Genomic DNA, 12,845 nt, shown 5'->3' on the forward strand with positions numbered 1-12,845 from the left:
ATATTATAAAAAAGAATCAACAAAATAATCCAATAATGAATTTAAAAAAAATATATAGATTAAGGTAATGAGTTAGATGATAAACTTTGAAATTATTGGAATTGAAATCAGTTTACCGATAATTGAATTTCATAAAATAATTCTGGTTTAGGAATATTTAGTTAGAAACGTATCCATCGAATTTATATATAAATAAATTAAATTTTCAGAACATGTTCTAGTCTTGCATTTATGACCTTTAATTGTATTTATTGAAAATCAATAATTATTTCATAGATAGACCAAGATTCCATCTTATAAGAGCAGTAGGTGCTTATTTCAATATACATACTCGAAATGTTCCGTTAATATAGATTTTATGCTATGTATTAATTAATGTATAATTTATATTTTCATATGTTATAATCAATTTAGAATATTCTAATATAATCACATAAATAAAATGAATATTTGTTTAGTATTTAAATTTTAGTAGTATATTCATTATATTTTCTTAAATAAATGATTTATAGTACCTTTTGATATATTGAAATTCATCAATATTATAATGATCAATTCCAATCTTAAATGCATGTGATACAACCACATAATTTCCCAGAAAAAGTAAATTTCTAGCAAGAAAATTCACAGTGAAACCGAAAACTGCAAAAAACCTTGACAATAAATTTTTCTCAAATAATGTCAGCAATTTAAAAAACAAACCTTAACTTTTATATAATATGAAACGATTGATTATATGATAAATTAAAGTACTCTAAAATTTTATTGGTCCATTCTTACGCATTTCTGTTCGGTTACTAATATAAATATAATTTCAACGGTTTTATGAATTTTGTGGGAAATTTTAAAAAATATTTACAAAAACTATAAAAGAAATACATATACTAAAATTATTAAACAAATAGTCAACATACAATAATATAATTTTCAATCCTCTGTGCAACTTCCATTCAATTAAAAGTTAGGAGTTGCAACAAGATACGATGAACCATGTCAAAAGGTATCTCTCATTATTTTGAACAACAATGCTAATTTATATTTGAAGCAATTCAGTGAAAAAAATCTTACGCCTTGGCTTGGCTATGTGAAAGTATAAAGAGACATTACCTGGGGAAAATTACTTGATGAATCGGAGAGGAGTGAACTGTTAATACTTATTTCCTATCTATTGCCGTGTAAGTATTTATGTAAATGAGGCAAATTATATAATTTTATCTGTAAAATTATTGAATTGTATATTGAAGGGCCAGATTTCAGATACATGCAAAATTGTGGATTATTTGTTTATTAGATCCTGTTTAGGATAGAAGTGTTTGGTATCCACTCCACTTATTGAAAATTTCAAAATATACTGATGAACATGCAGATTACGTTTTATCTTCAAATGTAAAAATATAAACAAAGATAATTTAATGTTTTTCATAGACAATAATAATTGTGCGCTTGAATTCCATAAATAAAATCAAAATTTATTGAAATTATATTAGCATTGAATAAATCATTTCAAAAATAACATTCACTAAAAGTTATGGACAAGAAGGAATGAATATAAATTATTTTATTGAAGCATATATTAAATAGTAAAAACAATTGTTATAAAAATCGAGATTAATTTGACTTGTGAGTGAAATAACAAGAGAGTATGAAATACTGTGTGTAGTTAAAAGGCGTAAAAACACAATCATGCGATCATACGACGTACAACCTTGTCATATAAATAACAGTACATATTTGTTTGAAATGTAAGATCAAACTAAGATTAAATTAGTTATTTGACGGCTGCATTCTGCATATATTTATCATCAAATTATCATGCGAATGACTTGATAGTTCGATCCTATATTTAAACAAATCACATATTAAAACAGGCATCATATGCTTTATGCTGCTCTTTGTCCGTTTATAACGACTCTCTCCCTACTGTGCTCTCTGTTCAGAGAAGTTCTCCTTGGAGGAGAACCACCTTTAGTTCCATTACTATTTTGGGCAATTTTTGATTTGCGAGCGCGTTTGAACTTAGCGACGTCTTCTCCAAATACATCGCCAGTTCTTAAGGCGCTGATTAAATCGTCAAATTCACCTTTATTGTTATCCATAGCTGAATTATTGTTAGATGAATTATGATTGTGATGAGAACTGGTTCGAGAACCCATTGTGGCCGAACGAACCGCGGTGTCCAGATGCGAGGTGATCTCGCGGCTGTGTTTGCGTTCCAGGGTTCTTCGTTTTAGCTTAAAATAAAAATTATTAACTAAATAATTACCTTCTGCAAGATATTTACATTACATATGTATTTAGATCTAAGATCTTATGGTACGCAATGAATAAATAAATGTGTATAATGTCTGTGATTTAATAGTTCAACTTGATAATTGAAACTTGAAATTGAGAAATATGTTTTATTGTTTTAGTCAATGGTATTTGGAGTACAAAAACTCATATTGAAATGTTTTATTATTATTACCTCAGCATCTTGCTTAGCACGTCTCTCATCTTCTTCTCTCTTGCGTTTGCAAGCGTCGTTATCATGTTGAGCTTCTGCCAGAGCAGTCAAGAAAGCATCGAAAATGCCGAAGAACTCATCTGGTTGCAATTGAGATCCATCTTCGCCGAATAGGCGAACAGCTCTGTCAAAACGTGCTTTCATATCCTGGGAAAAAAAATTACAATGAATTGATTGTGATCAATCTTAAGTTTTGGAACTAAATTATTATTTTGTGTTATATTTTTACCTGGAATTGATCCTCCAATTCAGCGAAAGTGGCGCTTGCTTGAGCGTGGAAATCTTGCATGACGGGCAAAAAGCGATCTTCGCCGAATGAACCTCCAGTGGGACACGCACTGCTTCTGTGGAAATCGATTTCGCGAGCCACCTGTAAAAATTTGTAACTTTGAATTGACATATTCTTCATATCAAAATATTGATTGATAAATCAATAAATCAAATCGTTGGTTTGTTATAAAAGATTATCGTACCTCGGCCAATCCAGTTCTCAAGAAAGCCACATCCTTATCAAGTTCAGCAAGACTAACTTTGGCAGCCTCCCGAGCGTGTGGTAAATCTTCCTCTAGCGATAAAACATCGCGAGATCGTCTCTCCAATACACGAGCCACATGGTGCAGCAAAGTGGCCCCACGAACTGTTCCTGACTTGGTATCAGCTAATCGAAGCAAAGATGCGAGACGGAATCCAGATGCATTGCCTGTTGCAAAACACGATATTATTAACTAATAAAAAAGCGATCTTACAATGAATCGATTATTGCAAAGTTCATTCAGAGCAAAGTTTTTCACCTCTAGCTCCACGGTTCATGTAGTTTCCTAATGCCAACACTAATTCTAAAAGCCTTCTCAATCTTCTTGACCTTGCAACTTCACGAGATGCTTCCAAAACTTTAAGTACTCGTGGCTTCAATTCGCTGACAATAGTTTGGAACTTTTTGCGATAATGCAACGAGCGAAGGCGTTGTTCGTAATGTGGAATTCTGGAAAATAATTATTTTCAAAAATTATATACCGAATATAAAATTATACAAGTATTTATCTTTAAGAAAACTTACTTAGAAATTTCATAAAGGAACCTATCAGCTCTTGCCAAGCTCTCGATATCTTCAGCATGTTCATCCAACAATGCTGCTTCTTCAGGAGAAGGAGTGAATTTCAATAGCTGTTCTAACATATCTATAGGAAGTTGATTTGATTCATCCATTGTCATTATGGCCCTACATATTTCTTCATCAGTCATCTTAAGTTTAGATAACAAAATTGTGCAATTTTGCGCTCTCCTTCCATCAATAACAGATAAAACTTTCGCCCTTCCTTTACCGACCAAACGCAGATCTTCGACTGATCCATCATTCTATATAAAGAGAAGTTTAGAAATTAAACCTTATTTCTTAATAGTAGTGTAAATTATTATTTGCCGAATTCCAAAATAAACTTACCGCAACTCCGTTCTTTTGATAAGCTGAGAACATTCTATCAACACTTTCAAGTTCAAGTGCTTCGTACCATTTGCTTCCGTCTAACTCGCTCCATAGAGTACCTCTCAATTTGCCTGAGAAAATTTGAAATATTACGAGTATTAAATATATTTCATGGAATGAAATGCCTGAATATGAAATGATACATCGTTAGCAGGATATGAAACTGCAAAAATATTTACCTTCAGGTAATTTACACCAATTGAAGCTCTTGAGTGGCAAAGCAGGTTGCGGTGGTGGCGGTCGATTGCTGAACACTGAAACCATTGGCGGTGCAGGAGCGGCTGGAGCTAGCGGAGCCGAAGAAGTAATTGGGGGTGCAATTGGAGCGACTGGAGGTGGTGCAGGTGGCATCGGTGGAGCCAATCCCGGTGGTGGAGGCGGAGGAGGGGGTAACGATGGAGATCCAAGAGATGATGCTTTAAGGGATGTGACCTATAATATAATATAACCATGATAGAAAAACTTAATAAAAAATGCTGGATTTTAAAATCAAATCTTATAGATATGTAGATATATTTAGGTTGGTATGTTGATATAAATATATAGTGAGAATATATTATTGCAAATAATGATAAATATATACCTTGACATCATCAGAAGTGCAACCTTGTTGCAACAACGTTTGAAGTCTCTCCCTCTCAGCACGTTCTTGTTGCAAACGTTGTTCCAGTTCGCATGCACGACGTTCGGTTTCTGCCAATCGTTGTGAAGCTTGCAAATGCTGAGCAGACTGAAATTTAAAAATCAAATTTAATATATCATATAATAAAAATATTTTTTAGATTCAGAAGACCAAAGAATAATATTCAAGTATTACTTCTTTTTCTAATCGCTCCTTTGTTCTTCTTACAGCACTCTCGGCATCTTCTTTCTGTTGAGTGCGCAAGTCCAGTTCTTGCTCCTGAAATTAATAATGTTTACATATATCATATTTATAGCCAATCTGGAAGAATTACTACATATTATTTCACGAGTTCCTCTCGTGGATTAAATTAAAGTATAAAATCTATTCAAAATTTTTATTGCCTAATGTCTCTATTTAATCTAAACATTATCAGAACAAATAAGTATATAAGATGTTTCCACATAATTTCAATAAATGTTTGTATCAGCATTTTTTAGAAATATCGGCAGTATTCGATATGTCTCACTACTAAATAATATGGAACTTTAATAACGTATATAATTGTACTAAAAATAGAAAACACTTGTACATACTTCATTACTGCTTCAGAATCTTACCTTTTCAGCAAGTTTCGATGCAACTTCCGCATTTTCCATTTCCAACTTTTCAGCCTTATTCCTAGCTTGTTCCAGTTCCTGCTCATCTTTCAAAAGCTTGACCAGAGCACTTACGTCCACTGCTAGTGGTGGTGCGCAATCTGGATCCGTAGGAGGCATATCTGGATTAGGAGCTGGAGTTAGCGGTGGTTGAGTGGTAATTACAGTTACGTCACCATCGGTGAGAGGTTCTGAACAAGTTATGCCGGATGCAGGACGTTGCAGAACCAATTGTTGTAATACGCGGTCGAACATTAGCCAATGTTCTGCATGATGACCTAAGTCCACTAGAAAAAACAAACAACATGCAATATAAATATAGAAGCAACCGCCATTAAGTAAAAAAAAATTTGAATGAACTAATACATAATATAATTTGATAAATTTTTTCTATTATTTCCAGCTTACATGGCAGTAGCAACATGTGCTGAAGAAGTGAAACGAGATGAGGGTATGCCGGCGTATGACTGAGTTTCCTCCTTAATAAATCAAACATTGCGCTGGCGCTTTTGGTATCAACACGCTCCTCTTCAAATTTCCTAGCGAGTTGTCTTTCGTCTTCGGCTCTTAAAAGTTCAAAGAAATCAAGATGCCGCTCTAAAGTTTCATCAGGGGACCCAGAGCGCAACTCGTCCAACACTGGCTGTAAACCTGTAATAGAAAATAAGGGATAGGATTAAAATATCATTAAAAATTTGTACAATATTTGTAATTTGTAAATATAGTTGATATTTTTTATATTATTCTAAGAACAACTAATAATTACTAAATAATATGTTAACTAACAACTAATATACAGTACATGTTATAAATATGAGATTATTGATAGTTCTGTAAAGATTACATTTTATTAATTAAAAAGCTCTTTTTCAATATTACAATGATTGTAGAAAATAATACGTCAATTTAAATATCAGTATTTATTCACTTTCATTAAAGCGAATCAAATTTGAAATGCCAAGTGCTTTTTCATAATATAATAAAATTGTTCATATCTTTTGAGTCTGAAGTTCTCATGCAATGAAAAATAAATTAAAATGAATAAAAAAGGTTTATTACCCAGCATCAAGAACTCCTGCCTTAAATGCAATCGAAACTCCAGATCGGACTCTCCAGGACCATAACTTAGTACAGCATTTATAAATGAAACCAAAGCCGTACTTAGTGCTGGACATGGCTGAATATGGGGACTAGTAGATCGGTCCAAATCGTTTACAATTCCTTGAAACCTGGGGAATGAAAAAAATATAAAATTTATATTGAGCAAATAAAATGAAGTGAATTATTAACTTATATAATGATTAATTACTGCTGAGCTAGTAGAGTTCTATTCAGGAAGAATTCCTAGAACTTGTATAAATATTTATGTGATATCAATAGGATAATTCATAGACAAGTTTGTCTAATTAGGCATTTATATACAAGAAGGTGTTGACTAATTACTAACCTCGTTCGCTCATGTGCATATTTTTGGTAATGCATCATCGCTGCTAAGACTTTCTTATGTCCTCCAGGAACGAGACAAACAGCACCCAAAATTTCCAGCGCCTGGATTTTGGTCCTTGTGTCTTCAGAACGCAGACTTTGGGCAATCGTGTCAATGCCCGTAGGATGCGCTAATACGTGGGCACGACCAGTCTGCGTAAAAGAATAGGAAATTAAATATCGTAAAAGTTTAACAATGTTTCTTTTTTGCACAGTAGTTTTTAATATTCTATTGTTCATAAAGCTTATAATAAAACATCAGGGTGTTGCCCTCAGATGATTTAAAATCAGATATTAAAAACGGGATATTTTCTTATGTCAAACATTATAAAAACATTACTGAAAATGTAAAAGAAAAATGTACTATTGCAAAATGTATTTTATGGAATATAAAAATTATACGAAGAATTTTTCTTTTACAGATTTTTAGATTTAAATTTTTATTATTTAAATCCATTACTTACAGAGTTGTTCATAAGAGCTTTTACACAGCCGATGAGCTCCCTTTCCAATTGTTCTCCAGCAGCACCAATGGTGCATCGTTCTGCACATTGCTGCAGCAAACGGAGCAGAAAGTGCAAACCTCGCAATTCTACAAAACGAAGGACGAAGGAATGAGCAGCCGTTCGCAGAGAAGTACGCAGAGCCTCCAAAAGTGCAGCCTGTTCGCCTGCATTCATTTGGTCCAGAGATCTTTCCATGGATTTCGACGATTCTAGTTGCTGTGGAAAGGAAAGATACAAACAATTAGAAAATTTTATTGACTTTAATGATGTAATATAAACAAATATTACCAAATAAAATGATAATCATATGTTTTCATGTTTAATAATTCTATATTTAAACCAAACTAATATTTATTTAAATGACAACATTATTTTTGATAAATAACAAAGTATTTTGGAAAAATTTAAAATCAACCCTCCGTCGGTTGGATATTTTTTTTTATCTTCGAACGGCCGGAGTGGTCTGGCTGGACCACCATTCGTTTTACATGCATTTATATGGGATAAATGAGTTTTTGGTGTCTTATATATTAACGATTATTAGTAGTAAATGTTTATAGTTTAGATTTTTTTTTTTACCGTCTTTTGCATGTGTTGGGTTGCTTATATTAAAAAAAATTATATACTATATTATATTATATAAAAAAAATCAAAGAATATAAAAAAATCGTTGCTTTTTTATTATTTTTATGTTTCCGTTTTATATTAATGAAAAACAATATTTATTCTTTTTCGGCTCCTTCGAAATGAATGTGAAATTCAAATGAAAACGAAATGAGGTGCGTCGCTTTTGAAATCAGCTGTAAAATTCAAGTTGAAAATATAATTTCACTACAGGTATAGCCAAAAAATTTTTTTAACGCAGTACGGGTAGAAAAATTGTTGATAATGTGCGCATTACTCATCCGATTTTCAGTATTTGTGATTACCAATAAGTTTGATAGGTTTTCCAGGAATTCTTGTCATGAAAATACTAACATTCATGTTACAACACATAGCAAAGGATATATACAACGCAGTTTGAATAGAAAATACCAGAAAAAAGACAAAATACTGGTTTACATATATCAAAAAGCGTAAATTTTATACAAAATGTATGGGTGGTCTAGACAGACCACTCCGACCGTTCGAAGTATAAAAAAGTAAAGGATATTAATCCTTATAATTATCCTTCTGTACATTTTTCCGTCCTGATTTTTTCATTGATCGACAGCTAATGAAATTTTAGGAAAAGTCAAGAAATTTCAAGTCGATAGGATTACTAGAAGTATTTTTTTTTAATTGAAGTCGAAAAAAGTCTGGCCAGACCACGGCAGATGAAATTCAAAATACTTGTTTATAATATATTGACTAATATTTAACTCTGAAAAATGCAAAATTGTATGTAGCTTAGATCATTAAATAGTCTGTTTGACCAAATTATTAATATAGAATAAGTTATTGGCTAAGTAAAGCAAGCTAGTAAATTACAAGTTGGGACTAAAATTAAGGAAGATTTCAAATAAGATCTATTATTTATAATTGAAGAATTTCATGAACTACTAATAATCCTTCAACTCACATCGGCCAGTGCTTGCAATCTTTCGATGTAATGCTCGGCCGTGCTGGGAGCGCCGGAGTACAATCCTGGCTCCTCGCTCTCCGCTCCTTTGCGAGAACAATAGATTTGCCATTTCTTCTGGGCTGGCAAATCTAGCATGACAGCTTTGTTCGCCGCGCTCAAGTCCAGTTCTTCCTGCAATGCAAAACCATTGTTAATGACAAAATGAAGAAATTAACTAGATTAAGTAATGAGTTAACTCTCAGTCTAGGTACCTCACGTTGGTTAGACATTCTCATTAATGGTATATAAATTACAATCCTATTACGAAGATGAATAGCTTTAACTTATGATGGATTAGGCTCTACAATGTTTAATGATTCGATAATGACAGAATAATCTGTGGCTCTTTGCATGCTATGCCGCCGGGGAATAAATAAAAAAATGTTAAAGATGTTCGAAGACATATGCATATGGATGTTATGTAATTATGAATTTTCATTTTCTGAAGTCTTTTTTTGTATTTTTTTTAATTTAAGATAAACAAAAATTGCTAATGCAAAATTTGAAACGAAATCTTCCAATAAGTTTTTCAAAAGTGAATATTAGATTGGATAAAGGAAAAATCATACGACGTGCATATTAATAATCCAAAAATATTTGCACAACTAGTGTGAAATTTTCAAAAAATCAAATTTTTATTTTTTCCATATTTCGGATATAGGTTATACCATTAAAAATAACATACCAAAATTTTAAATCGATATCTTAAATAGTTTTTGAGTCACAGCCATTTAAAGAGTGTATATATAGTATATAGTACCCGAACATTTTATCTTTTAACGCGTTTTTCTCGAAACAGCATTTTCCGAATTTGCTGCAGCGATTAGTCAAAAACTAATGATCCGATCACTATCAATTATTTTTTTACATCTTCTGTATATAGTTCTCCATAAAATGAACTATCGATTTTTTGATCGGATCAAAAATCGAATTTTGGCAGTCCAAAAACGACCAAAATTTTGGGTAAAATTCGACTTTTTTTAAGAAAACGCCGCCATTTTGTCAATTTTTGATTTTTTTTCTTGATCGTAGTTCATTTTACAGAAAATATTATCTAGTTTAACAAGAATTTTTTTTTAATTTCATCCACGTAGAAGGCCGGAATCACTGCAGCAATGAAGGGCCTTTTTTTGTCGCGCCGTTGGAGATCGGCGATAACTTAAAAAATATTTAATTTTCTTCTTCAAAAATTTTACTATGTATTCTTAAAACATGTATTAATATATTCCGAAAATTTTGAAATAATTGATAAAGTAGTTTTTTTAATATAAATTCCCAAAAATCGCCTTTTTTAGGCGGTTACACTAGTTGTACCCCTTAATTATAATATTGAGACAAAAGAGAAAAGATTTCCAGTTTCAAAACCTACATACCAAATGGTGCTAAGAAATTGATTAGTAATAATGGAGGGCATTTGTATAACACTTTATATCATAGAATAAGTTATAGTTTCCAAGAATACTTGCCTTAACAAATCTTTTAATTTCGTTTATAATTCATACAATTTTCAATAGTGCTAGAACGATACATGCTATAACAAGATTTCAGACTTTTGCAAATATGTATTAAACATTGTTCCGACATAAACTTGAGGAAATGATGATTCAAAGAATTTTTTGTATTATTTCGGCTCTTTATTGGCGTTAGCTTCCCAAAAAAACTCAAAATTTTTATTAATATTATTAATGAATTAATTACTATCAATTAGACCATTTGGCCTATTGGGATCAGTGATGAAAAGATAAAAAACAATTTGCATGGTAAATATTTCATGAATGGAATTGAAAGTTATAGCAGCTGAGTTTTATTAATAGACCTTATAATACACAAAAGTGTTTATAAAGTCTACGATTTTATTACATTGTTTCCTATTTTGACAATCGACATTTGTCAAGAAAACGCGAGGAGTAAGTTACTAATTTTCAAAAAATGAACTTATGAACTTACCACAAGTTCTGCAAATTTAGCATCTAATTCCTCCTGCGAAGGCATGGGCTGTGTTGGAGTGACGGCTTGAAGAGAAAGAGCTCCTGAATGTCCAACAACACAGTATGTAATTTCTGGCGGCTCATCATCCTGTAACAAAAAATTGATCATTAATTTAAGAAATTATATTTTCATCAACATCTATAATAGGTTCAATTTAAATACTAATTACTTCATTTGAATAGAGAACCTGCGTATCTATTCACATCCAAAATACTTTCAATGCTAGATTAGTCACAGTGATTACCAAATAATATAAGTATTACAAAAGAATAAAAAATAACATGGTTTGATAAATTAAACTTTTGTTGCTATACTTTCCGAACAGTTGGCGGTATGCGATTATAACTTTTACTAACATCACTGGAAAATTTTATGAATATTAATTGCATTTTGATGATTGTATATAAAAATTCTAGATTCTGATTTAATGCTGTATGTATATAAGTACAAGCGTGTTTAATTGATATTTCAATTATTGTTTTGTAGAAAAAACATTCAATTACTAGCTCCACCTACAAATTAAATAAACGCACGCTTCACTGAAGTAGAACGTGTAAAACAGAAGAATGCTAGAAATAAATAAATAATTTAATCAATTACTTATATAAACATTGCATGTGCTGAACTTGGAGTGTTAAATATTCTACTATTGTCAAAATGTGATCTGCTCTATCACTATTTAACTTAAAAAGTTGCTATTGCATTAAAATTAAAAATCATTTTCGCTCGTTTTTCATACATATATATTTTATTTTATTATTTATATGTTTTAATGAATATTTTAACATTTTACTTAATATTTATCTAAAGTTTTTCATCTGAAGAAAGGACAGAGATAAATAAAATAAATACATAAAATAAATCTACAAAAAAAAATATACTTTTGGTATCAATATTGAAATATTTCCGTTTATCTTCTAACATCGACGTCGTAAGAATTAAGGTGATGGTTGGTTGCACATCTTTTACCTTCTACTTTAAAAAGACATCACTTAAAAATTCTGTACTTAACTTGGTTTCGAGATAATGATGGTCGACCTTTTTACACCCGGACCTTTAAGCCCAATGTATGAAAAGAAGTTACATGAGTTGTCACACTTTTATTGTTTTCTTATTAGAGATGGGTAAAACACTCCGGAGTTATCCCCCCGATACAACTCTTCCCTCGGAGTGAATCCGAATGGAGTTGTCTCACAGGATTTGTCATATCCGACTTCCCTAAACTGGTACTAAATATATTAACATGTGCAGATATTTGCTTGAGCTTTTTAACTAATACAAAGATTTGGGTTGAAAGAAGTGTTTTTTTTTCTCGTCTCAAAGCCAGTTTTAGGACTTTCCAGGTATATAATGTCTTGAAATAATGCTATTTTGTGTTCTATATTCTGTATACGAAAATGTTTGTCCATAAATGAGCTCTTTCAATGGTATACAACCAGCCAAAAAATATTTAGTATTATATTATAACTTTTACACAATTATGATTTTATAATTGTGTAAAAGTAATAGTATGCTAATCAAACTACCTGATGCATAATTAATTCTCGAAAAAAAAAATAATAAAAGAATGTGAGTTATTATTATTTTGTGAAAAATATACACAAAGATTTGTTCTTATTTCATATGTAAGGTTCACTGCATTATTTTTATATAAAAATAAACATATTCAAAGAATTCTATATTTTCTCTTGAAAAATAATTACAAAATTGATTTTGATTTTCAAGATTTTTGTCAATTTGAGATTTGTATGCATTTTGAAATGCATAAAATAGTAATTATTATAATAAAATAAACAAAAATGTTTGAAATATTTGTAAACTATTTCCAAAGTCTTAATAAATTCTTAGATATGTTAACAACACACTAGAGAACACATTTGAGTCAAGTAATCTAAAGCGGAGTCAAATCCTAACCGTTCCGGCTTCGGATATGATAAGCCCATCTCTATTTCTTATTATAGTCTAAATAGTTCTGTACAAAATAATAGATTTTAC

The 12,845-nt window shown here is 31.2% G+C and overlaps 1 protein-coding gene across 6 annotated transcripts in view; it reads right to left on the minus strand.

Annotated features, from left to right (window-relative positions):
• Positions 1 to 1,632: 1,632 nt before the first annotated feature.
• Positions 1,633 to 12,845, minus strand: part of LOC113385359 (disheveled-associated activator of morphogenesis 1) — a 340,934-nt gene continuing 329,721 nt past the window's right edge. For 5 of the 6 annotated variants that reach the window (XM_026623204.1, XM_026623202.1, XM_026623201.1 and 2 more), the window contains 17 exons: positions 10,809 to 10,937; positions 8,820 to 8,993; positions 7,217 to 7,474; positions 6,715 to 6,905; positions 6,327 to 6,496; positions 5,676 to 5,918; positions 5,229 to 5,554; positions 4,804 to 4,887; positions 4,570 to 4,716; positions 4,166 to 4,418; positions 3,945 to 4,057; positions 3,561 to 3,859; positions 3,295 to 3,485; positions 2,977 to 3,203; positions 2,733 to 2,873; positions 2,465 to 2,650; positions 1,633 to 2,231 (listed from right to left, as the gene is read on the minus strand). In XM_026623204.1, the coding sequence (XP_026478989.1) occupies positions 1,881 to 2,231; positions 2,465 to 2,650; positions 2,733 to 2,873; positions 2,977 to 3,203; positions 3,295 to 3,485; positions 3,561 to 3,859; positions 3,945 to 4,057; positions 4,166 to 4,418; positions 4,570 to 4,716; positions 4,804 to 4,887; positions 5,229 to 5,554; positions 5,676 to 5,918; positions 6,327 to 6,496; positions 6,715 to 6,905; positions 7,217 to 7,474; positions 8,820 to 8,993; positions 10,809 to 10,937 (3,483 nt within the window). In that variant the 3' untranslated portion in view covers positions 1,633 to 1,880. The remainder of the gene's footprint in view (positions 2,232 to 2,464; positions 2,651 to 2,732; positions 2,874 to 2,976; positions 3,204 to 3,294; positions 3,486 to 3,560; positions 3,860 to 3,944; positions 4,058 to 4,165; positions 4,419 to 4,569; positions 4,717 to 4,803; positions 4,888 to 5,228; positions 5,555 to 5,675; positions 5,919 to 6,326; positions 6,497 to 6,714; positions 6,906 to 7,216; positions 7,475 to 8,819; positions 8,994 to 10,808; positions 10,938 to 12,845) is intronic. The other variant, XM_026623203.1, reaches the window with a different exon arrangement.

The sequence above is a fragment of the Ctenocephalides felis genome, unplaced genomic scaffold (assembly GCF_003426905.1).
Source record: "Ctenocephalides felis isolate EL2017-DRISC unplaced genomic scaffold, ASM342690v1 CF-g0.4_SCAFFOLD_03571, whole genome shotgun sequence".
NCBI classification, from domain to species: domain Eukaryota; kingdom Metazoa; phylum Arthropoda; class Insecta; order Siphonaptera; family Pulicidae; genus Ctenocephalides; species Ctenocephalides felis.